The following is a 23,989-nucleotide window of genomic DNA, read 5'->3' as shown; positions in this document are numbered from 1 at the left end:
ACTCAATATATCTTACTACCTTTAATTAGTTTAATTAAATAACCAAAACAGTGTATTTGACATTGTGATATGGCATAATCCAGAGTGCACAATGAAATACAATACAAGGATTCACAGGTGAATTATTACTTTATAAACCTGCTGTATCATATTTGATACCTATGTTTTCAACATGATTTTATTATAAAATAAGGAACAAAATATGAAGTCATTATAGTTTGCTTCAATACAGTAAATATTCATAATGAAATATTAGTAACACTATAAATGTTATTCTTACCGTAACTGTTTCAAAATTAGCAACGATTTCCCTGCCGAAAACGAAAAGAGTCACTTCGTGACGGCTGCCATTTTGGAAATGGAATTTAAATGCCTGCTACTGCCTGCAGTGCATGGAAACTCCACCAGATAGTAGCAGAGATGTATAGGATTGTATACAACAGTTTTTTCAGGAAAGTATTGCTCATGTTAATTACGTAGAGGTCTCTGAAACTCACGTAGCAAATATGATACAAATGGTGCTACAGGGTTAAGGCAGAGTAATGGAATGATGAGACCAAGAAAAAATATTTGATTATTTACAGTTTTTAATAAAACTGCACGTGCGTTTAAACAACATTGTCAGGATTTATTTGATTTGCATCATTTTTTTCTGCCAAACTAACAAAATAAAGAATATTCAAGCAAAAATTGTGAGATACTACCTGGAAAATATCAACGTATCATTGCATCCACAATCAACACACAAAAGATTGCTAGAAATAAAAAATAAAAAATACATCTATAATATCACATCACTGAAAATACACGTAGTAACACCTGTGATGCAATATAACACCAATGACATTCTTGACATAAGACAGTGTTTTTTGCTGATTGCTGTTTTGTGAAACAGAAGTATCTTCTCTTGTATTTGTTACATTGTTTTGGTTGTTTTAGTTTCTCCTCCAATACCTGGATTTTTCTCTGTCTTCTGTGGCCATTGCTTCTACGGAAATGTCTTCCTTGTTGTCGTTGCCTGTCAAAAACATTGATGAAATACTGTACGTCAGAATATAAATGGAGTCTTATGTACAAATAGACAATAATTTAAACTTTTTTCTCCTCCTCATGTCTTTTTGCAGCTTTTATGTGGCTCATTTATCACTGGTGTTACTGGTGTTACCAGGAGGAGGAGTAACACCAGTGACAGTAACTCCAATGACAATATAGAGAAAAACCTACAATTTTAACAAAATGGCTGCCATGTGTCAGACCACATGTTTTCAGGCAAATCAAAATCACTGTTCAATATCTTCAGTTTTAATGTTCAGTTTTTAACCCCAGCAGCCAATAAATGAGTAACACAAAGGACATATATATATAATTCTCACATATATCATGATATTGTAAACAAATGAAGTGAGACATCTGACTTACCAATTACCTTTGTCCACTGCACTTCCTCCAAGGACCTCTTGATCCAGGAAGAACCTCAAATACTCAGTGTAGTATTTCAAAATAAGAGTGTTTTGTGTAGCAGTAACACCAACAACGTAATTCTGTGTGACTGGTATTTATTTGATATTGTTAATAATAATGAGCCATTTCAACATTTTTTTTAAACTATGTCAATGTTCTATTTAATAAATGTAATGTTCAATTCAAATGTGAATAAAATTTAATTCATGAAAAAAAAGTTTTTAATGAAAAGTAGAGGCTCCATTTTAATGTATGATAAAAGTGACAAGACAATTCCTAGAATTTAGGATTTTAAATACATTGCCAAAATTGAACATTGCACATTAGATTAATACATTTAGTAATCATTGCAAGGAGAATCTTTAATTATTGATTATGTATAATTTATGTGATTATTAATTTAACTTGAAGGATTTTGGTGTCTGCAAAAGTAAGTGACAGCACTTCCACCGTTTTTGTAGAATGACCCAGCTGTGCAATGAGATAATATGCTAATGGAAATATATTTGTAAATCTGATTCGAGTCAGTGCCACCAGCCACGAACCTCACTGCACGTCACTGCACCTTACATAGGGTTGGGAAATACGTACTGATGGGAACAGCCATTAGAACAGCCCCATTAGGCCACTTGTGTCTTTACACTTTAAAGAAGCAAAGACAGGATGAAGTATTCAGACTTTCTACTTTGGCTAAATTAAAGTGGCAGTAGGGTACTACAGTGTAAAAATACTTTGTTGCAAGCATTCAAAATATCTTTAAATCCACATCAATAAATAAAGTACTGAAAGTGCAGTTACAGTAGTAGAGTAAATGCACTTAGTTACTTTCCACCACTGCAGTCATACCTGCAGTGTATTGAGGCATTGCGTGTGTGTTTTACTCGTCTTATGGGGACAGAAATCTGTTTACAGAGGGAGATTGTGGGGACTCTGCATCCTTTATGGGTCAAAATGCAGGTCCCCATTTGGTAAATCGTTACACTTTAGGGTGAAGACTTGGTTTAAGGTTCGGGTAAGGATTAGGATTAAGCGAGTAGTGGTTATGGTTAGGGTAAATCTCCAGGAAATGAATGTAAGTCAATGCAATGTCCCCAAATGTCATATAAACTCAACTGTGTGTGTGTGTGTGTGTGTGTGTGTGTGTGTGTGTGTGTGTGTGTGTGTGTGTGTGTGTGTGTGTGTGTGTGTGTGTGTGTGTGTGTGAGTGAGTGAGAAGTCCTACTGTTTCCTGGGTTTACAACTTGCTTTGAAACTGAAACTTTGAAATTAAATTACCATTGCCTATTAAATGTTAATCAGGAGACACACAGCTCATGGTCATTTGTGCATGATCTATTGTGTGTGTGTGTGTGTGTGTGTGTGTGTTCCAGGTCCGGTTTGTGAACAGCACCTGGGTGTTTGGGAGGACAATGTGTCACATCAGTCGCTTTGTACAGTACTGCTCCCTGCACGTCTCTACTCTCACCCTCACCGCCATTGCACTGGACCGTCGGCAGGTTTGTCTACAGCAGGACACGAAGCAGTGACGCTCTTCTGTCCTTGGAGCTTGATACCTTTGTGTGATGTACACACAACTATAATGTGAAGTTATGCCATGAAGGTGCATGTTTTAAACATGTTTTAAAACATTTACCAGAATATCTGGTAATAAAAGAGTTTTTAGCTCGCCATAAAGTTCCAGATTTTCCTCGGCAGTGGTGGAAACTCATTAAGATTAAATACTGTGCTTAAGTACATTTTGAGGTATATTTACTTTACTTGAGTGTTTCTGTTTTCTGCTATATACTTGTACCACACATTTCATAGAGAATGATTGTCACAGCAGCTGCTGCAGCTCCAACTTCTGACCGTGTTGATAAATGTGCAACATAAATTGAGTATTTTTGCAGCTACAACTTGAGTTGTCTTGCTGTATCTGAAGATTAGGATAAAATCGTGAGCCGGCCAGCTTTCCCCCTCTACTCCTCTCACCACAGCATTGGTTAGCGGTAAAGATACCTGGGAACAGGTTAAAGGCTGTGTTCTTGTTTTACAGCTTTGTCTGAAATCGTTTATTGACTTTTCCCGACATTAATCAGAACAATGAGTTTTCACAGTGAAAACCCCTGATGCCAAAAATCTATCAACAAAACATTCTCCACATGATAAGCCCTCATAGGGTACTACAGTAAGTAGTAAACAGGGATTCCATACTCTCATAAATCATCATTTTGTTTTGAGTTGCACTTTAAACACTTCTGGTCCATTTTGGCATATACACTATAACAGTTGATCACATTTTTTAACTCCGTTTTGGTCATTTACATGGACAATTGTTTTGCAACGCTCAGTACTTCCACTGTAGATTACTCAGGCATCCATACATTGCTGATGCATTTCAACTCTATTGTTCATTTTAGTTAAGTTGGTTTAATTAAATTACATTGTTGAACTGTATATCTTGCAAGGGAGTCGTTTCTCCTCCATTCTCCTCGAGCCAATTTGCGACACAATATGTGGTTCAAAGAATTAAAACCAATCAACCAACCAACATTTAACAACAAATATAATCAAATATTGGCTTCTCAAATAGGTGTCAGTCTCTTAAGTAACAATGCCATGCTGACAGAAACAATAATATTTTCATTCAAGCATCACTGTTTAGTAAGAGTGGGGAAATTTACATTCCCCCTCGAATACAACCCTAGAACAACTTTTGTAGATATGTTTTTGTTCTATTTCACGACCATTCACAACTCTTTTATTTCCTTCGTGCTTAGCTTTGTGGAAGACTAGTGTTCACCAAAGCCCACTCCTAAATCAAAGGTATTTTAGTATCCATGCATACTGAATGCTCTAGTATTTCCTTTTCCAGTGTAACACAGTTTAGATTCAAATCCTGCATAGACACGGCCACAGTGCCCAGGCGGAAAAAAAAATGTACTTTTTTGTATTTAAAATATACTGACATTTTCAATAGTACACTGCAAATATACTATCAAAGAATTGTACTTTCTGTAAATATATAAAAAGTATACAAAAGTTACGCTTTCACCTATTTTCAAATTTCAACTTTTAACACACTTTAAAATAATTGTACTGTAGTATACTTTCAAGAAATATATTATAAAAAAAATATACTTTAAGTGAAAGTTCTGTGCAATTACTTAAATGTACTTCTTTGAACTTTGTTTTCAAACATATTTTTTTTATATTTCAAAATGTATGCTCTAAATTACCATTGAAACAAATGCACCGGATGCACATTTTTAAACTATTTTGATATCTTGACGTTTTAGTACATCTTATTCATGCTTACATTTCAGTACATTATGTGTATATTTCTTGAGGAAAATGTTAATTATTATTGATTATGCGTATTAGAAGAATGATGCACCGAAAGCCCCTTTATAACCTTTCCAATTGTTTAAATTATCAAAATTGTATAAAGTACACAAATAGCTACACTCATAATCATTCAATAATATTTTTAAGTAAAATGTAGCTGAAATGTATGAAATCAAAAGTTTATTGATTCAAACACTTAAACATTACGTAAATATGCAATAACCTGAATGTAGGCAAATCAAGTAAACTTTACGTGACTGAATCATCACGTGACGCTCTGCGTAAGGAAACGTCACTTCACCAACGTGACACGTGACTCTGAGCGTGGACTTGGCATTCTGATCAGATTCTGACCGACCGAGCAGGACCAAGTTATAAGGTAAGTCCAATCATTTGCCATCTTAAGTAACATGTTATTTTAGAAGTATTTGTTTTACGAACACGGATATGGTTCTTTTGACAATTATATTTGAGAGGTTGGTGAATTTAGGTTAGCACGTGTCCGAGGATGCTGAATGGCCTGCTATGTGAGTTAGCACGAGCTAGCGGCTTTGGCGCCGGTTAGCATAGTTGCGCTGATTGTGAAATACTCTGGCTTCGTCTCAATGTTGCTTCCAAAGCAGAGGACCTTCGGTAGAGAACACTCTGCTCACCAAGCTGCTACCTCTCAGGCTGCGTGCGTCAACAGCTAACTTCCACCATGTGGCTATAGTCACATCGTGGTTCGCTAGCACTTGCTATCTGGCTCAGCACTAGCTAGAAACACCGCGTGAAAGGTAACAACGCTGGTTGTCGTGCACTGCGGGGCTTGTCGCAACCCGAGCCTGATACTAGGCTTCGTTTCACGATGCCCCGAGGCGGAACGCCCTTCTGCTGCTAATGGTTATCTAGGCTATAGCCGGTTATGCTAATGCCGCTCAGGCTGCGTCATTTGCTAACACAGGCTACCTACATCTTAACCGGCTGGCACCTGCTGGTCGAGCTCGGCATGAGCTAAACTGCAGAGAGGTTTACACAGTTGGTTGACATTACAGTATAAGTGGCTCGTTATACTGCTGTGGCCTGAAAAAATAAATAAAATAAATCCGATTTATTGCCAATTAATGTTATGGTTTCATATGCAGGGAATGTGATTTGGTGTATTGCCAACGAAATATGGAATAATATACAATAAAATATGTACAATGCAAGATCAGGCAGACGCACCTCTGCAGCTGGTTATTTGTCATTCTGGTTGAAAACTAACCTTGTAATATTTTCCGTTACTTTCAGGTACAACACTATGGGGCAAATCAACAAAGTAGCTCACATCTTGTCCAGGCAACCTCTCAATGCAGGTGAGTAACATGACATATGATGGCATTGATAAGTTCTATATGAACTAAGCCATAGTTTGCTGCAGAAATGTTGGCTCTATCTTGACCTTGTTGTTTTTTTTCTCCTTTAGGTAGAATATGTGAATGGGCGTATGGGAATGTAAGGTGTGTGTGTGTGTGTGTGGAAAATCAGTAGGAAGTAGGTATGAATTGCTTAAACATTGCAAGCTAAAACAATAAAACATTTCTTTCACTGTTTTTTTTTCAGGTAAATGCAGAATTCATGCATATAACCACTTTGGTCAAGCCACGTTCCTGGCACAGCTTGACAAATACACAGGCAACATAATGATGGTCGCCAGCAATAGAGGAGGAGCTGGAAGGGAGATCCGGCTCGTCATATTCATATGTGAATAACGTCTATCAATTCATAATAGGTAGGTAGAGATCTTCCTACTGTATACAGTGGCTTGTAAAAGTATTCATACCCCTTGAACTTTTCCACATTTTGTCACATTACACGCCACAAACATAAATATATTTTATTGGAATTTTATGTGAAAGACCAACACAAAGTGTCTCACAATTGTGAAGTACAAAGAAAATTATACATGATTTTTAATTTTTTTTCACAAATAAAAAACTGAAAAGTGCAGTGTGCAAAAGTATTCAGACCCCCTGAGTCAATACTTTGTGGAACCGCCTTTTGCTGCAATTACAGCTGCAAGTCTTTTGGGGTATGTCTCTACCAGCTTTGCACATCTAGAGACTGAGATTTTTGCCCATTCTTCTTTGCAAAACAGCTCAAGCTCAGTCAGATTAGATGGAGAGCGTTTGTGAACGGCGGTTTTCAGATCTTGCCACAGATTCTCGATGGGATTTAGGTCTGGACTTTGACTGGGCCATTTTAACACATGAATATGTTTTGTTTTAAACCATTCCATTGTAGCCCTGGCTTTATGTTTAGGGTCGTTGTCCTGCTGGAAGGTGACCCTCCGCCCCAGTCTCAAGTCTTTTGCAGACTCCAACAGGTTTTCTTCCAAGATTGCCCTGTATTTGGCTCCATCCATCTTCCCATCAACTCTGACCAACTTCCCTGTCCCTGCTGAAGAGAAGCACCCCCAGAGCATAATGCTACCACCACCATGTTTGACAGTGGGGATGGTATGTTCAGGGTGATGTACAGTGTTAGGTTTCCGCCACACATAACGTTTTGCATTTAGGCCAAAAAGTTCAATTTTGGTCTCATCTGACCAGAGCACCTTCTTCCACATGTTTGCTGTGTCCCCCACATGGTTTCTGGCAAACTGCAAACGGGACTTCTTATGGTTTTCTTTTAACAATGGCTTTCTTCTTGCCACTCTTCCATAAAGGCCAGATTTGTGGAGTGCACGCCCAATAGTTGTCCTGTGGACAGATTCCCCCTCCTGAGCTGTGGATCTCTGCAGTTCGTCCAGAGTCACCATGGGCCTCTTGGCTGCATCTCTTCTCAGTGCTCTCCTTGTTCGGCCTGTAAGTTTAGGTGGACGGCCGTGTCTTGGTAGGTTTGCAGTTGTGCCATACTCTTTCCATTTCCGGATAATGGATTGAACAGTGTGCCGTGAGATGTTCAAAACTTGGGAAATCTTTTTATAGCCTAACCCTGCTTTAAACTTCTCCACAACTTTATCTCTGACCTGTCTGGTGTGTTCCTTGGACTTCATGGTCCTGTTTGCTCCCCAATATTCTCTTAACAAACCTCTGAGGCCGTCACAGAACAGCTGTATTTGTACTGAGATTAGATTACACACAGGTGGACTCTATTTAGTCATTAGGTCAACATGCAATCATTCAGCAGTCATCAGGCAACTTCTGAAGGCAATTGGTTGCACTCAGAGAAAAGGGGGCTGAATAGTTTTGCACACTGCACTTTTCAGTTTTTTATTTGTGAAAAAAATGTAAATTAATAATTAGGGCCCGAGCACCGACAACGTCGGGCTGCGAGGTCCCTATTGAAACTGTAGGAATTATTATTAGGGCCCGAGCATTGACAACGTCGGGCCGCGAGGTCCCTATTGAAACTGTAGGTATTATTATTAGGGCCCGAGCACCGACGTAGTTGGAGCGGAGGACCTATTGTTATTCTAATGTTTTTTATTATTATTATTATTATTATTATTATTAGGGCCCGAGCACCGACGTAGTCGGAGCGGAGGACCTATTGTTATTCTAATGTTTTTTATTATTAGGGCCCGAGCACCGACGCAGTCGGAGCGGAGGACCTATTGTTATTCTAATGTTTTTTATTATTATTATTAGGGCCCGAGCACCGACGTAGTCGGAGCGGAGGACCTATTGTTATTCTAATGTTTTTTATTATTATTATTATTATTAGGGCCCGAGCACCGACGTAGTCGGAGCGGAGGACCTATTGTTATTCTAATGTTTTTTATTATTAGGGCCCGAGCACCGACGCAGTCGGAGCGGAGGACCTATTGTTATTCGAATGTTTTTTATTATTATTAGGGCCCGAGCACCGACGTAGTCGGAGCGGAGGACCTATTGTTATTCTAATGTTTTTTATTATTATTATTATTATTAGGGCCCGAGCACCGACGTAGTCGGAGCGGAGGACCTATTGTTATTCTAATGTTTTTTATTATTATTATTATTATTATTATTATTATTATTAGGGCCCGAGCACCGACGTAGTCGGAGCGGAGGACCAATTGTTATTCTAATGTTTTTTATTATTATTATTATTATTATTATTATTATTATTATTATTATTATCGTACCAGTTTCATCGCAAAAAGGAGGTGCTTGGGATACTGGGAATCTTTTGAAATTTGGCACAAAATTCAATCGTGGTGAAAATTCCAGTATTATTGGGGTGTCCAGCTGCGGCATGACATTTTGGCTCGATAGCGCCCCCTACAGAGTAGCTCCAACTTTGGGTTTCACCTAGCTGTATGAAATTTGGTAGGTATGTGGAACGTGATGGGACGTACAAAAAAGTCAAAAGGAGGTATATCCTAAACCAAACAGGAAGTCGGCCATTTTGAATTTTATGACGTTTTTGGACCGTTTCTAGGCGCCGTACTTTAACGAACTCCTCCTAGAGATTAAACCCGATTGCCTTCAGATTTGGTCAGTATGCTCTTGAGACCTTGGCAGTGAAACGATACTCAAAGATCAAAAAGTTATCGAACTATGTGCCCGTGGCGTGGCGGCAAAAAAACACCATTCGCCATGAAACAGGAAGTTGTTGTAACTCGGCTGTACATTGCCTAATCTGCTCCAAATTTCTCATATGTCATAACATCCTGACCCTGAACACATGTATATGACAATTTAGAATCATAGTAATAGCGCCACCTAGTGGCAACTGGAAGTTGTACGTTTTGTACTTTGACATCCTGCTCCTCACAGATTAATCCGATCCCTCTCAAATTTTGTCACAAAAGCCTTAAGACCTTGATAATGCTTCATTGTGAAAATTGTAGGAAGTTGTCGAAGCGTGGCGACGTGGCGGCTCGGCGAACTTCGATCCTTCGCCATGAACGAATAAACTGATGTAACTCGACTCCGCATCATCAGATCTTTACCAGATTTCACATGTTTGATTAAACTCCAGGCCTGAAGACATCTGCAAGCCAATTTTGAATCATAGTCATAGCGCCACCTACTGGCAACAGTAAGTTAAAGTCTTTATACTTTGGCTTGTTTCTCTTAGTTGGAAAATCAGATCAACATCAAATTTGTTCCACACAAATGTAAGAAGTTCATAATGCCAGTTCTCTAAGCTTTTGATGTTTCGTCGAACGCCGTTGCCGTGGTAACGCAGTCTTCGCCGTGAAAAACGATGGTCATTTGGAGAGGTTAAAAAAGCTCGAAACACAAGCAAACTTGACACACAGATCACAAGGCCAAAATGTAGTTCTATAATATGATTTTATTCAATCAGAGTGTTAAATCGGCTCAATAGCGCCCCCTACAAAATTTCGACGAAGCAGCCCTCGCAGTACGTTTCACATAGATTAACGAAATTTGGTATGCACATGTATCACATGTGGACTTAAATAAAAGTCTCTTGGGGCCATGCCCTAAACCCAACCGTAAGTCAGCCATTTTGAAATTTGTATGAATTTCTAGTGTCGTTTTAGACATTTCCAGGGGCTCTACTTTAACGAACTCCTCCTAGGGAATTAATCAGATCGACTTCAAATTTGGTCAGTACAATCTAAAGATCTTTGTGATGAAAAGTTACTCAAAGCTTGTTGTTTTGTGAAAGGCCGTTGCCATGGCGATGCATTCCTCGCCATGAAAAACAAAGGTGTTTTTGAGGGGCTAAAAATACTCAAAACAAAATCAAACTTGTCACACACATTTAAAATCCTGAATGTAGTTATCTGATGTGATTTTAATGCTTCAGAGTGGCAACTCGGCTCGATAGCGCCCCATACAATATTTCGACGATGCAGCCCTCGCAGTACGTTTCACCTAGATATATGAAATTAAGTAAGCAGGTGTATCACATGTAGACTTAAAAAAAAGTCTTAGGGGTCCATGCTCTAAACCCAACCTGAAGTCAGCCAATTTGAATTTTGTATGAATTTCTTGTGGTTTTATTTCCTTTTCCAGGTGCTGCACTACGACCTCCTCCTAGGGAAATAATCCGATCAGCTTATAATTTGGTCAGAACAACCTAAAGACCTTAACGATTAAAAGTTACGAAAAGCTTGATGTTTCATCGGATAACATGGACTTGGTGTCGCGGCAATTTTACATGATTCGCCATCATCCATCCAGCTTTTGTAACTCAACCTTACTTTGTCAAAACTGCCCCAAACTTGACATGCTTGATTGCTGTCGTGATTTTAGGACTTCTGCATGCCAATATTAACTCATAGTCATAGCGCCACCTACTGGCAACCACGGACGTAAACAGAATTCTATAATAACAGCACACCATGAGAAAAAGACTTCTCTGATCTAAATATGTGCAAACTAAGATGCTTGGAGAACAAAAGTTAATCAACAGTGTTTTTCAAACCATGTCAGTGGGCATTTGTATAAATGATCTGTCTAGAGCTTCTACATGAGAGTCAGGTTAAATGTTACAATGAATGCTTCACACTACAATCTAAAGTTACAGAAGAGCTTAAAATGAAAACAGTGTCAAATTAAAGTGTTCAAGTAAAAACAAATGACACTGCTGTTCTGTTAACTTTCATGTAAGTCCAAATACAATCAGTAGGACACTGCAGGGAGTTGAACTCCATCCCAGTAACCTGACAGTCTGTTATGTTACAAATACTGAAGCACATTCACACGTTCATTTTCATAATGATCTTAACAGGCTTAGATTTATGATTGTATCGGAGGTACACTCAAAACATTTGAGGCTTAAGACCTGGCAACATGGTCTTGCTATGCTGCTGGTCGACGCAGGAAATATCATCTAACTTGTGCATGCAGTGTATGATGGTCACAGAAATGCATTGCCGCATCAACCAGAGTCCTGCCAGTACCCTCGACGTGTGTGACGTTGCAAGGGCTCGATCAATGCTGCTTGCAGCTTTAATTTTATTTGTACTTCACAATTGTGTGACACTTTGTGTTGGTCTTTCACATAAAATTCCAATAAAATGTATTTATGTTTGTGGCGTGTAATGTGACAAAATGTGGAAAAGTTAAAGGGGTATGAATACTTTTGCAAGCCACTGTCCATTGGTTCTCATATACAGCACACCTTGGCTGGCAGCACAGTGACAGTTTAATCGATCACGCATGACCCTTTTTTGCCAGGAGCTGGCTGCCCTGGTGTTCACAAAGGAGGTCCTTCCACTGTCCACCCTGACTGGGAAGTCTGGGAAAGTGGGACCTCCTAAAAGACAACTGGATGTTGCCAAAGTGCAGGCCAAAACGGGTAGGTAAGTTGAGTCGTATGTAGACAATTTAAGGCTTCTGTGATTTATAAAGCACCAGGATCACATGTTCGTGGTAAACACGCCACCAGTGATGAAATATGTTTGACCTGCACTGGTAGGAATTTTAGCATATCATATTGATATAGTTCCTCAAGTTAATCCTGATTTACTGTTCAAAAAATAATATTGGTTCAACAGGATTTCCTGTGTAGTCAAAATAGAAGAAAATGTTGTATGAATATGCTGTGACATCATCTCTCGTATCTTCTCTTAACAGACGCTGTTATTCAAGAGTCCGCAGACGAGTGCCTCCGCCGTGCGAGCGGCCATCAGACGGAAATGAACGAGCAGTTCAACCAAAAGAAAGGAACATAACGTGGATCATGTTTGTGTTTCTATTTAGTGAGCGAGAGTCTGCAGCGGTGCAATTCGTTTTGATGGTTCAGTGTTCTTCTGTGTTTTAATCTGAAACATGGTCATTCTGTTTTGTTTAGTAACACATGTACCATGTAAACTTAAATCAGAACATGTTTTGCTCTCTTAAGTATATTTTTCTTATATTTCTCGAAAATGCATTATATTACAATTATTTGAAAGTGTTTAAAGTTTTAATTTGCAAATTGTTAGATTTACGATGTTGGTACATTTTATACATTTGCAAATAGTGCAATTCTTGGCAGTGTATTTGCAATGTACTATTATAAATATAATATATTAAGAATATATTTGAATTTCAATAAAGTGTTTGATTACTATCTGGGAAGTTCATTCAGCATTTAGGATACTGGTAATACATTTATAATATTGTGATGTATAAGTATGTAGTGTACAAAGTAATATAGCATAGTAATAAGAAAGTGCTTTCTTAGTAATTGGAATAAGCCAAAAGTATAACTTTTGGTATACTATTACCACAATATAAATATATTAATATTGTAATATTTACATATTTGTAAAATACTCCTAATATATTTCAAATATACTTAAAACACACACAAAGTATAATTTAAGTTGGCTATCAGCATGTATATTAGTACATACACAGTCATATACTTAAATTGTTCCAATTTAGCACAAAAAAATATACTAAATACACTTCAAATTGTCCATAACTAGTATTTAATCACAACTAAAATCTACTAAGTACAAAATAAGTTGTTCCAAAATAGCACTCTTTAAGTATACTGATGATTAGTAGGGCTTCAAGTATACTAGAGTATACTCAAGTATGCTAAGATTAAATATATTTAGCATATTTATTTTTCACCTGGGTGTGCTCCCATTGACGCTGTCCATGGTGCTGAATTTGAAGGGCGAAACATCGTTGAGATGGAGAATAATGATATTATCAAGTGGATATTTCAGGCATTAGACCAGAGATGTGGGTGTATCTGTGAATGTCAAGTTTTCAGTATCCCGGCTATATTTACGGTCAGTTAACGGTAAGGGACAAGGGGCAAGTCTGTGACTTAAATGTAGATGTGTTGAGATTTTAGTGTCAAAAAGCTCAATGCTTTTGATGCCATTGTTGCCACAATTCCATTCCATTAGCAATGAAATATACAGCTTATTGGCCTTGAAGGTTGTGATTTTTTCCACTATATCCTTAATTACATCTGTCATGTCCATACCCTCTTTCTGCCCCATTAGCCCAGCATGTGATCCTCCTCTGCTCTACTTTAGGTGTTGCTGTGCAGATTCCAAAAGATGGCATTAAATTGAATTTTTGAGTGCTGGAATAGTTTCCCAGCTATAATAAAAAGTGCAAAATTTATATCCGTTAACCATGCTTCTTTGTGCATACACTGTCACTCACCTTTGTATGCAACACAGCAGAATAGAAGTGATGGTCAATGCAAAGGAGAGCATTTCAAATTATTTTCAGTTTAGTATTTATAGAGCCAGCATATTAAAACATTTTCAAGCTGTATTTCAACCAGTTGTAGATTGTTGAAGCATTTAAACAACTTTGTGTAAAATCATTGGCAATTTCTAATGACTAATGGGATATCTGCTGCTAGTGGAAATTAATTTGAGCATCTTTTATTCAATTTATAACAATTTGTAATGTCATGTCATCGTGAGCCAGGGCAGGTGACACCGTAAAGAGTGAAAAAGTCCTTTCAGGGAGGTTGTCAAACAAAGACCTCTTTGAAAAGTAACTCCAGTAAAACCAGACAGATGAATTCTTGCAGTGTATTTGTCTGTTTTCTTGGTTCTTGCTTTCCCAAAAGTCAGTAGTTTACTTTCAAAAGTCCATTATCAGCTTTGTGATTGGCTGAAATCCGATTGTCTCCTCCTGTCCTCTGACAATGCTCTCTATTTGTCTAAGTGATCCGGATAATGTCTGAATAGTGTCCGCTGGTTTGACCTGTCCTTATCTAGAGCGAACTCCAGTCCACATGTTGAAGTGTCGTTTGACAAGAGACTGAACCCCGAATTGCTTCCAAAGGCTGTGCCATTTGTGTGAGTGTGTGTGAATCTGTTGAAATCCTGATGAGCAGGTGGCACCTTGTATGATAGCCTCTGTCATCAGTGTATGAATGTGTGTGTTAATGGGTAAATGTTGGCATGTAATGTAAGACTAGAAAGGTGCTATATAAATGCAAGACTATTATATTTTTTGTGTCCTTAAGAGTGAGTAAGTCATAGGAGAGCGAGAGAAGGGAAGCACCAAAGTGAGTCTCATTCCAGCTGTCAACACATTCTCACCCCAAGCTCATCAAAGCTTGGTCAGCGGCCCTTCACTTTAAACTATGACTCTTTAGGTGCCCCATAGGGTAAGTTTTGGAAATGACAGAGACAGAGTGTCAGTTTCTACTCGCTACATGCATACAATCTCTTTAAAATAAACTTCCAAAATAGGTGTAGTTGTATTTTTTTAGGTTTATATGCAACAGAAATATTTGGTTAGACTCAGGAAAAGAGTGTGGTTTGATTAGGTTTGTTACATAAAATAACTATGTTTGTTAAGTAAGAGGTGTTAGTTAAATCCAGAAGTTATGTAACAAAACTATGGTAAAATATCTCAATGTGGACTTGGATTCGCAAGAGACACGAACAAAACCCCTGGGTGAAAGTCTTGTTTGTTTGTTATTATGTAAAAGGTAACTAGCAGGCCCAACTACAACCGTCAAATAAATCTAGTGGAGTAAAAATAACAATATTTTCCTCTGAATGTGAAACCCAGATTTAAAAATAACTAAATAAATACTAACCCCTTCTTTTGATATTTCTTCATTTTGTGTAACGGAACCTAAGCAGTTTGCAATACAGCATCGACAAAAAGAGCAAGAGTTTGATTAGCAGGAAATAGAAAACAGTATCCCGTCTTCCACTCGTTGCAGCTTTGACTATAAAAATGCTTTTATTAAATCTCACCTTTTGTGTTAACACTCACATTCACAAATTGGCCTGAGCTCCTGTGATATTATTCCTTTGTGGATTTCATATTGGACTTGAGTCATTTTCAGGATGTGCAATGGTTCACTGAGGAAAAGAAACTGGAGCTGATATTAAAATTTAACCCCCAAATGTGGACAGATTATGCAGTTCATTCATATATGCAGTGTGTGTGTGTGTGTGTGTGTGTGTGTGTGTGTGTGCGTGTATTTGCACATGCACACACAACTTTGCTTCTTCCCCGGAGTCTTTGCGCTTTCTCACCTAACAGGTTTCCATGGATCATGGTTATATCTGGACCGTGGTCCTGTCTCCTGTCATGGCCCTGCTGACACCCACTCTTCTCTATCTCCTTCTGTATGAATTCATATCTCATTGTTGGAATGCTGATTCAGCATTCCAAGTATTGAATCTTTATTCAACTATTTCTTCCGTACGTATTTTGGCACTTAATAACTTCCACATTTCTTAAGCTACAGAAACCATTCAACAATATAAATGTTCAGGTTTTTCAGGAGAGGGGTGCTATTTCTCATAATTTTTCTAATCTTTCAACTTTTTGAATTATTAAGCTATTTGCAACTTATTTTTTGAATGGGATGTCTATGGAGAATATTTTTAAATCCTCTTAAACTTGTTCAACTTTCAGATCCTTCTACTTCCTCATACTTTCAGCTACAGACACCATTTAAACTTTCAAATGTTGAGAAAACCCTGACCAATGATTGTATGTTATAATCATTTTGATATCTTTTACACTTTTTGAATAGTAGCATTTTTGCTTTCATGTGTTTTTCAGTCCTTTTCTGCTTTTATAATGGGTGTGTATTGCGCAGCTTAGAGTGCGTGATGTCATCGCTAGAGTGAAGAGAAGCCTGAGATTCCTGTGAAAAAAATATTTGTCTTTTGCGACTGACTCCTCAATTTTCACTCTACATGCATAATTTTTTGATGGAAACGTAGCTAATCTTGTCCTTGTCGTAGTCATATGACTTTGGAATCCCACAGGTTTACACATTTGGCTCAAGAGCCTTTACTTGAGAGGAAAACCAACTTTCTCCTCCATAGACCCCAATGTTAAAACGTACTTCAAAAAAGTCTTGCACAGACAAACATACCCCATTTCTAAATCGCCATTGAAGCCACTTTTTTTTACACTACAGATCCAATATTCGCATGATCTGTTCTTCAAGTCATCCTTGCACTTCAGTTTGAATATCGGAGCAATAGGGGCTATGGTTATGGGGGTTTTGTGGTTTTGTTTGACAGGTGTTTTCCAGTTTTTTTCTCATGAAAAGGCGGCAGGCTCACAGGTGTTCGTGCTTGAGCTAATTACTAATGTTTATAAACACACAGACTCACAGACTCTCCAACTGCTGCGTCGTCACCATGGGAACCAATGACACACACACACACACACACACACACACACACACACACACACACACACACACACACTTTCTCTCTTTCTCTGTCTGTCTGTCTGTCTCTCTCTATACATTCAGTACATATAACTGTCTGTCTGCCTCACTCACTCACTCACTCAGTACATATAACTGTCTGTCTGCCTGTCTCACTCACTCACTCCATATAACTGTCTGTCTGCCTGTCTCTCTCTCCCACACAGTCAGTCCATCTGACTGTCTGCCTGTCTCTCTCTCCCACTCACACAGTACATATAACTGTCTGTCTGCTCTTCTCACTCAATCCAGATGACTGTCTGTCCACCTGTCTCACTCACTCACTCAGTTCATATAACTGTCTGTCTGCCTGTCTCACTCACTCACTCAGTTCATATAACTGTCTGTTTACCTGTCTCACTCACTCACTCAGTTCATATAACTGTCTGTCTGCCTGTCTCACTCACTCACTCAGTTCATATAACTGTCTGTTTACCTGTCTCACTCACTCACTCACTCAGTTCATATAACTGTCTGTCTGCCTGTCTCTCCAAATCACTCAGTCAATGTAACTGTCTGTCTGCCTGTCTCTCTCTCCAAATCACTCAGTCAATGTAACTGTCTGTCTGCCTGTCTCTCCAAATCACTCAGTCAATGTAACTGTCTGTCTGCCTGTCTCTCTCTCCAAATCACTCAGTCAATGTAACTGTCTGTCTGCCTGTCACTCTCTCCCACTCACTCAGTACATATAACTGTCTGTCTGCTCTTCTCACTCAATCCAGATGACTGTCTGTCCACCTGTCTCGCTCACTCACTCAGTACATATAACTGTCTGCCTGTCTCACTCACTCAGTTCATATAACTGTCTGTTTGCCTGTCTCACTCACTCAGTTCATATAACTGTCTGTCTGCCTGTCTCTCTCTCCCACACACTCAGTCCATCTGACTGTCTGTCTGCCTGTCTCTCTCTCCCACTCACTCAGTACATATAACTGTCTGTCTGCTCTTCTCACTCAATCCAGATGACTGTCTGTCCACCTGTCTCACTCACTCACTCAGTACATATAACTGTCTGTCTGCCTGTCTCACTCACTCACTCACTCACTAACTCACTCACTCAGTTCATATAACTGTCTGTTTGCCTGTCTCACTCACTCACTCAGTTCATATAACTGTCTGTCTGCTTGTCTCTCTCTCCAACACACTCAGTCCATCTAACTGTCTGTCTGTCTGTCTCTCGCTCCCACACACTCAGTCCATCTAACTGTCTGTCTGCCTGTCTCTCTCTCCCACTCACTCAGTACATATAACTGTCTGTCTGCTCTTCTCACTCATTCCAGATGGCTGTCTGTCCTCCTGTCTCCCTCACTCACTCAGTACATATAACTGTCTGTCTGCCTGTCTCACTCACTCAGTACAAATAACTGTCTGTCTGCCTTTCTCACTCTCTCACACTCATTCATTCAGTCTCTCTATCTCTGTCTTCCTGTCATTCTGTGTTTCTCTCTCTGTCTTTCTTTCTGTCTCTCTGTCTCTCCCTCTCTCCCTCTGGCTCTCTCTCTGCTACCACTACTGCTGCTATTCATGCTACTACCAGTACCAATACTACTACAGCTATTAGTACGATTGCTACTTGTACTAATACTACTGCTATCACTTCAAATACTGCCATTACTATTACTACTTCTTCTACTACTACTACTGTTATATTAAATACTACGACCACTACTACAGCTATTACTACGACTACTGATACTACTACTTATACTGCTTCTTCTAATTACTAATACTTCTACTACTAATAATACTTCTACTACAACTACAACTTCTACTACTACAAATATCACTACTGCTGACATTTTTTAAGCCACAGAAGCTGTTTGAATATAAAAATATTCAGCTTTTTCAGGAGAGGGGTGATATTTTTCATATTTGTAATCTTTAAACTTTTTGAATTATTAAGCTTTTTGCAATTTGTTTTGAATGGGATATCTATGGAGAAAATCTTCAAATCCTGTTAAACTTCTTCAACTTTCAAAGCCTTCTTTCTCATACTTTCAGCTACAGACACCATAGTTAGACGTTTCAACTAGAAGGGTTTTCAGCAGTGCAGTTTAAATGCTTTCGAGCTTCAACATTTTTCAGACCGGTAGTCTCTCATTTCTGTATTTTCAGCAATGTTTTTGCAATTCATTTCAGCTTTCAGCTTTCAGCATTCCAACGCATTTTCAGCAGGAAATGCATTTTCTAGTTTTTATTATTAGTCACATTACTATTTCTATTACCGATACCATTACTGATTTTATTATTATTACTATACTACTGTATCCACTACTGCTGTTATTATGAGTAGTTGTAATTTTTCCATGATTCTGCTTACTACTCTCATTACATGAATCATTTATATCATATGCATTGAATGTGTTGTGTGTTATGTTGTTGTTATGACATCTATTGCACTTCTGTCCATCCTGGGAGAGGGATCCCTCCTCTGTTGCTCTCCTTAAGGTTTCTTCCTTTTTTTCTCCCCGTTAAAGGTTTTTTTGGGGGGTCCTGGGACAGAGGATGTTGTATGTGTACATATTGTAAAGCCCTCTGAGGCCAATTTGTGATTTTGGGTTATACAAAAGGAATTGAATTGAAATTGAATTATTTGACTTTAATCTGTGTGTGGTGATTTTGTTTCAGGTGATTTTGCACCCTTTGAGACCTCGCATGTCCCCGACACAAGGTGGTGTTTGGGTCGCTGTTATATGGATGATGGCCAGCTGCTTCTCCCTCCCTCATGCAATTTACCAAAAACTCCTGACTTTTGCATACAGGTGAAATGATACACACTCAAACATTTCAATAAGGAGAGATTTCGTGGAAGTGTATAACATTTTTATATTAGGTTGGCAATAGAGGAAGACTTTGGTGATTGGACTCCATCAATGTGAGGCATCTGCATTGAGTGAAAGCCAGTTGAGGATGAATTACGACTTTGACAGAGTAGAAATTTACAAAAATGTATATTAGGTTAGGTTAGGATAGGTTACTTTTATTTGTACCCGTAGGTAGACTTGGTTTGCAATAGAGAGCGAGGCATCCATCTCGATACACATTACAAACATGATAAAAGTACACAAGGCTACAAATCAGTCAATCAATAGATAAATAAATACGTACACAAACATTGCTTCTATAGCATCTGTGCACTGTTGCTATGATTTGTTCACCTGAGTGATGGCTGCTGGAACAAAGCTGTTTTTATACCGCTTTGTTCTACACCGTGGGACTATATCTAGAAGGAAGAAGCTGAAATTCCCTGTGCAAAGGGTGGGAGTCGTCCTTTAAAATGGAGCCGGTTATCCTTTGTAACTGTCTGGTGTACAGGGACTCTAAGTTAAGCTGTGACTCACCAACCAGCCTGCTAGACCATTTAACAATTTGATACAGAGAGTTTCTGTATTGTATATGTGGGCTAGTATGCTGAATATGCAAGTATGTTGAATCTTAGTCAAACAAAGTTATTTTAAGAAGTCTCATTGAATAAGGTATAATGGGCAATTTCAGTTTGCGGCCGTTTTATTGACAAAACAATGATCAAAAGTATAATCCATAATAAAACTAATTGTTAGATGCAAGCCTATACTCTCCTGTGACCTAATTCTCATCTTGTTCACTAATCTGTGATTCTTGCTTACTCTGTACGGTAACGTTCCTCCCCAGCAAGGAAAAGGAGCGCAGTTTTTGTGTCCCAGACTTCCCAGAGCCATCAGATGTCTACTGGCAGTATATTGACCTCCTGACCTTCATATTACTTTACATGCTGCCACTCCTCATCATCACCGCCTCCTACACCACAGTGGCCTGCCGGCTGTGGCGCCACAACACCATCGGTGACACCACAACAGCTCAGCACGCCGCTCAGAGAAAAAAGCGGCGGCGGACGTTGGCCATGTTGCTGCTGGTGGTCGGGGTGTTTGCCGTCTGCTGGTTCCCCCTCAACTGCTATGTGGTGCTGCTGTCCAGCCAGGCCATTCACTTCTCTAACGCCCTGTACTTCTGCTTTCACTGGCTGGCTATGAGCGCCACCTGCTACAACCCTTTCATCTACTGCTGTCTGAATCCAGCCTTCCGCAAGGAGCTGAGGCTCCTCTTCGACATGTGCAGGAGGAAACGTAGGGCGGTGGTCGGGTTGGAGCCAGAGCTCCGCCCCGTTGCTCCTCCTTGTCACAGGACTGCCTGGCCCGACAACCACGAGTCTTCGAGGCCAAGCCATGCTTTGTCACACACAGGTCATGCCTCCTCACAGCAGAGTCACAGCTCCTTCAGTCAATCCCAAAACCTTAAAGATACACATGTGCTCTTCACGGCAAGACAGGTCCTCACCAGAAAAATTGACATCGTCTCAGTGGAGCCTATCGTGGCTGTGAGCTGACTGGAAACAACTTCCACAATGTTTAATGTTGTTGGAAATTGTTAATCCTATTGTATGATTTCATCATGTTCCAAAAGGGACAAGAAATATGAAAATCTCAGAGCTGGCTCTTCGTGTCTACTTCTCTGTGGATTTAAAGAATGTTATCTCTTTTCACAATGCTTTTCACTCAATTTAGGACTCAGCCCTTAAATAATTTGCAACAATTGTCATATTGCTATTTAAATGCACAACCTTCCTCAGCAAAAGTAGTTTGCTTGGTTCAGCGGTATTCAATTAAAATTCAATGAGGTCCAGTTAGAGAGAATTTCCTCATGCAAATGAGGAACATCACAATAATGTTTAACTTGCACTATGATTTAGTCCCATATGTATATTGAAGTAGCCAACAGTTGTATTAACGTCTGTATGTAGTCAACAACTGACTGTTATTTAATTTATTCTTACAGTCTTGACAAAGCTTTTGAAAAATGTGCATCTTAAAATAAAGTACTTCATTTTAGAAAAAATAATTTCACTGAATTGCCCTGCAGCTTTAAATTCAGTTAATTCAGGTGTGAAGTGATGTCAACCAAGAAAACCATGATATTTTATTTTTCTCATCTTCTAAAAAGAGAAATTTGTGTGAAGGGACTTTATCTTGTTTCTGCTCCATTACCTCTCTGGTAACATCATTGTTGGACAGTAAATTAATGTATTACGATTCTGATCATGTTGGGCTCTTAGGTTTATTTTCTGTGCCTTCATTTTGGTACGGTTGCTTGAAAAGAGTTGTGCTTTGTCAATTTAGGGGCGCTTCACATTGCCGCTTTTAATCGTCACGGTCGTCACGGTCGTCACGGTCTCTGAACATGAGACACACTGCTTTTAAACTGCCTGTGGGAAGAATTAACATTTAAAAGTCCACTCTTAGTTAAATGGTCTCTCTGACCACTTTTTCTCTTTTTGGAGAATGCCATGTGAAATAACTTCTCTGACTCACGTGCTATTTCTCCAACTATTTGCTCTGTCTCTTCCGTGTGTGTAAATCTCACTTGAGTCGGGATGTTTATCAGAATACACATATTTGATTGGTCGGTGTGTTTCCTGCACCACTGAATGAGTGCCGTAAAGGCTAGAAAAGCTACGCTGGTTAAAACAAAAGCGCTCTGTCAAAATTAAATAATTCTCAATTATCGGTTTTAGGTCCAGGGTCCGGATACAACGGCATCTTGGTCTGGATCTGGACCATGGTCTGCCTATTAGTGACCCCTGGCCTAGTTGTTCAAATTTCCATTATTTTCTGTGCACTTTAATGACTTCTTCTCCATGTGGGTTTGTTGGCTAGCTTTAATTTTGGCTAGTCGAAGTTAAAAGTACAAAAAATTGTACTTTGAAAAGAGCAGCTGACAAAACAATTTCAGCAGAAGTTTAGTAGATGTTCTCGAGCTTTCCACCAATTTTTAGAAAGTGTCTTTACTGTTGCAGCATTGACACGATATACATGTAATAGATAAAATGGGATGCAAACTGGGCTCATTCATCATGTCACGTAAATGTCTCTTATGTTCTATTGGAAGAAAAAAACTTGTCTGATGTCATTTTTTTGCCCAAAAAATCTTGTGAAATGTTGGCCATTGATACTGATATTCTGCTGTAACTGTCAGGTCTGCCTTTGTAACTTTTTTCAGCAGCCTTCATAGGTCTGCATGACTGAAGGAATAGCAACAAAGTTCCTTCATCCCCCCAAAATCTCGATGATACATTCATTTTTCACAGTTTAACTTTGTGACATTGAAACAAGACAACAGCTCATAACATATTTGCCTTCACAACTTTGTTCTGCCTACAAGGACTGAATCGCAGTGGACATATGCTGTATATATATATCTATATATATATAGATATATATATATGTAAAATCAGGGGGGTCAGCAGTTCGATCCCCGCCACTAGTCTCATGTCAATGTGTCCTTGAGCAAGACACTTAACCCCAAAATTGCTCCCGTAGCTGTGTCTACGGTATATAGATAGATACTGAATTGTAAGACGCTTTGGATAAAAGCGTCTGCTAAATGACACATTGATCCACAGGCCACTTCCAATCCACCCTGCTGCTCATCCTGTTTTTGTGTTTGTGTCTAATTTTCAAAACCATGGAGAATTTCAATTGGTAAAAACACATTCTGAAAGACAGGTACTGTACCATCACGTCACATTACGGATCTAGGAGAACATGAAGTCCAATAAAATTGTGAGGGTTTTCAACCTAAGTGGCTGAAAGGACAAAACATAAATGTACTGCAGATGGTTTTCAGAACATCTGGAGTAAAAAGAAACTGCAGCATTTACAGTAGCTGTGAAAAAAAGCTAATATTTTTCCAAAAATCATATCAGCGCATTCTTTGTAGCTGAACAAAATTAAATGGAAATGTGCATTCATCAAACATTTATACAACAGATTGCACGACACAGTGAAAAATACAGAAAATATTGAACAAAAGATATTCTATGTTTGAATAGTTTTTTTTACCTACATGTGGATGTTTTACGTATAAGAAAAACTGAAATTTGTACTACTGAATCAATTGCTTTATTTGTTTGTTTGTTGTTTGGCTTTTGGGCAACAGAGGAAATTATCAATATGCCATGTATGTATCCACAGTTAATGGTTCAGGAATGTGAATACAAGTATGTGTTTTTTTGTGTTTGTTTTTATTGTTGTTATTTTGCAGTCACAGGTGAATGTTTGACACCATGACACCCCTA

The 23,989-nt window shown here is 38.8% G+C and overlaps 1 protein-coding gene and 1 long non-coding RNA gene across 2 annotated transcripts in view; both read left to right on the top strand.

Annotated features, from left to right (window-relative positions):
- LOC137866393 (G-protein coupled receptor 83-like) overlaps positions 1-21,241 on the top strand; it is a 30,830-nt gene extending 9,589 nt beyond the window's left edge. The window contains exons 2-4 of the mRNA XM_068702266.1: positions 2,832-2,957; positions 19,507-19,640; positions 20,530-21,241. Coding sequence (XP_068558367.1) covers positions 2,832-2,957; positions 19,507-19,640; positions 20,530-21,241 — 972 coding nt within the window. The remainder of the gene's footprint in view (positions 1-2,831; positions 2,958-19,506; positions 19,641-20,529) is intronic.
- LOC137866394 (uncharacterized) lies at positions 6,209-12,441 on the top strand. The gene is made up of 3 exons (XR_011102117.1): positions 6,209-6,541; positions 11,895-12,019; positions 12,294-12,441. It is a non-coding gene; the product is annotated as an uncharacterized lncRNA (long non-coding RNA).
- Positions 21,242-23,989: the final 2,748 nt, after the last annotated feature.

This window comes from Cebidichthys violaceus, unplaced genomic scaffold (genome assembly GCF_023349555.1).
Source record: "Cebidichthys violaceus isolate CVI_PGR_0920_01 unplaced genomic scaffold, fCebVio1.0.p SCAF_82, whole genome shotgun sequence".
NCBI classification, from domain to species: Eukaryota; Metazoa; Chordata; class Actinopteri; order Perciformes; family Stichaeidae; genus Cebidichthys; species Cebidichthys violaceus.
This window is presented reverse-complemented; position numbering and strand designations above follow the sequence as displayed.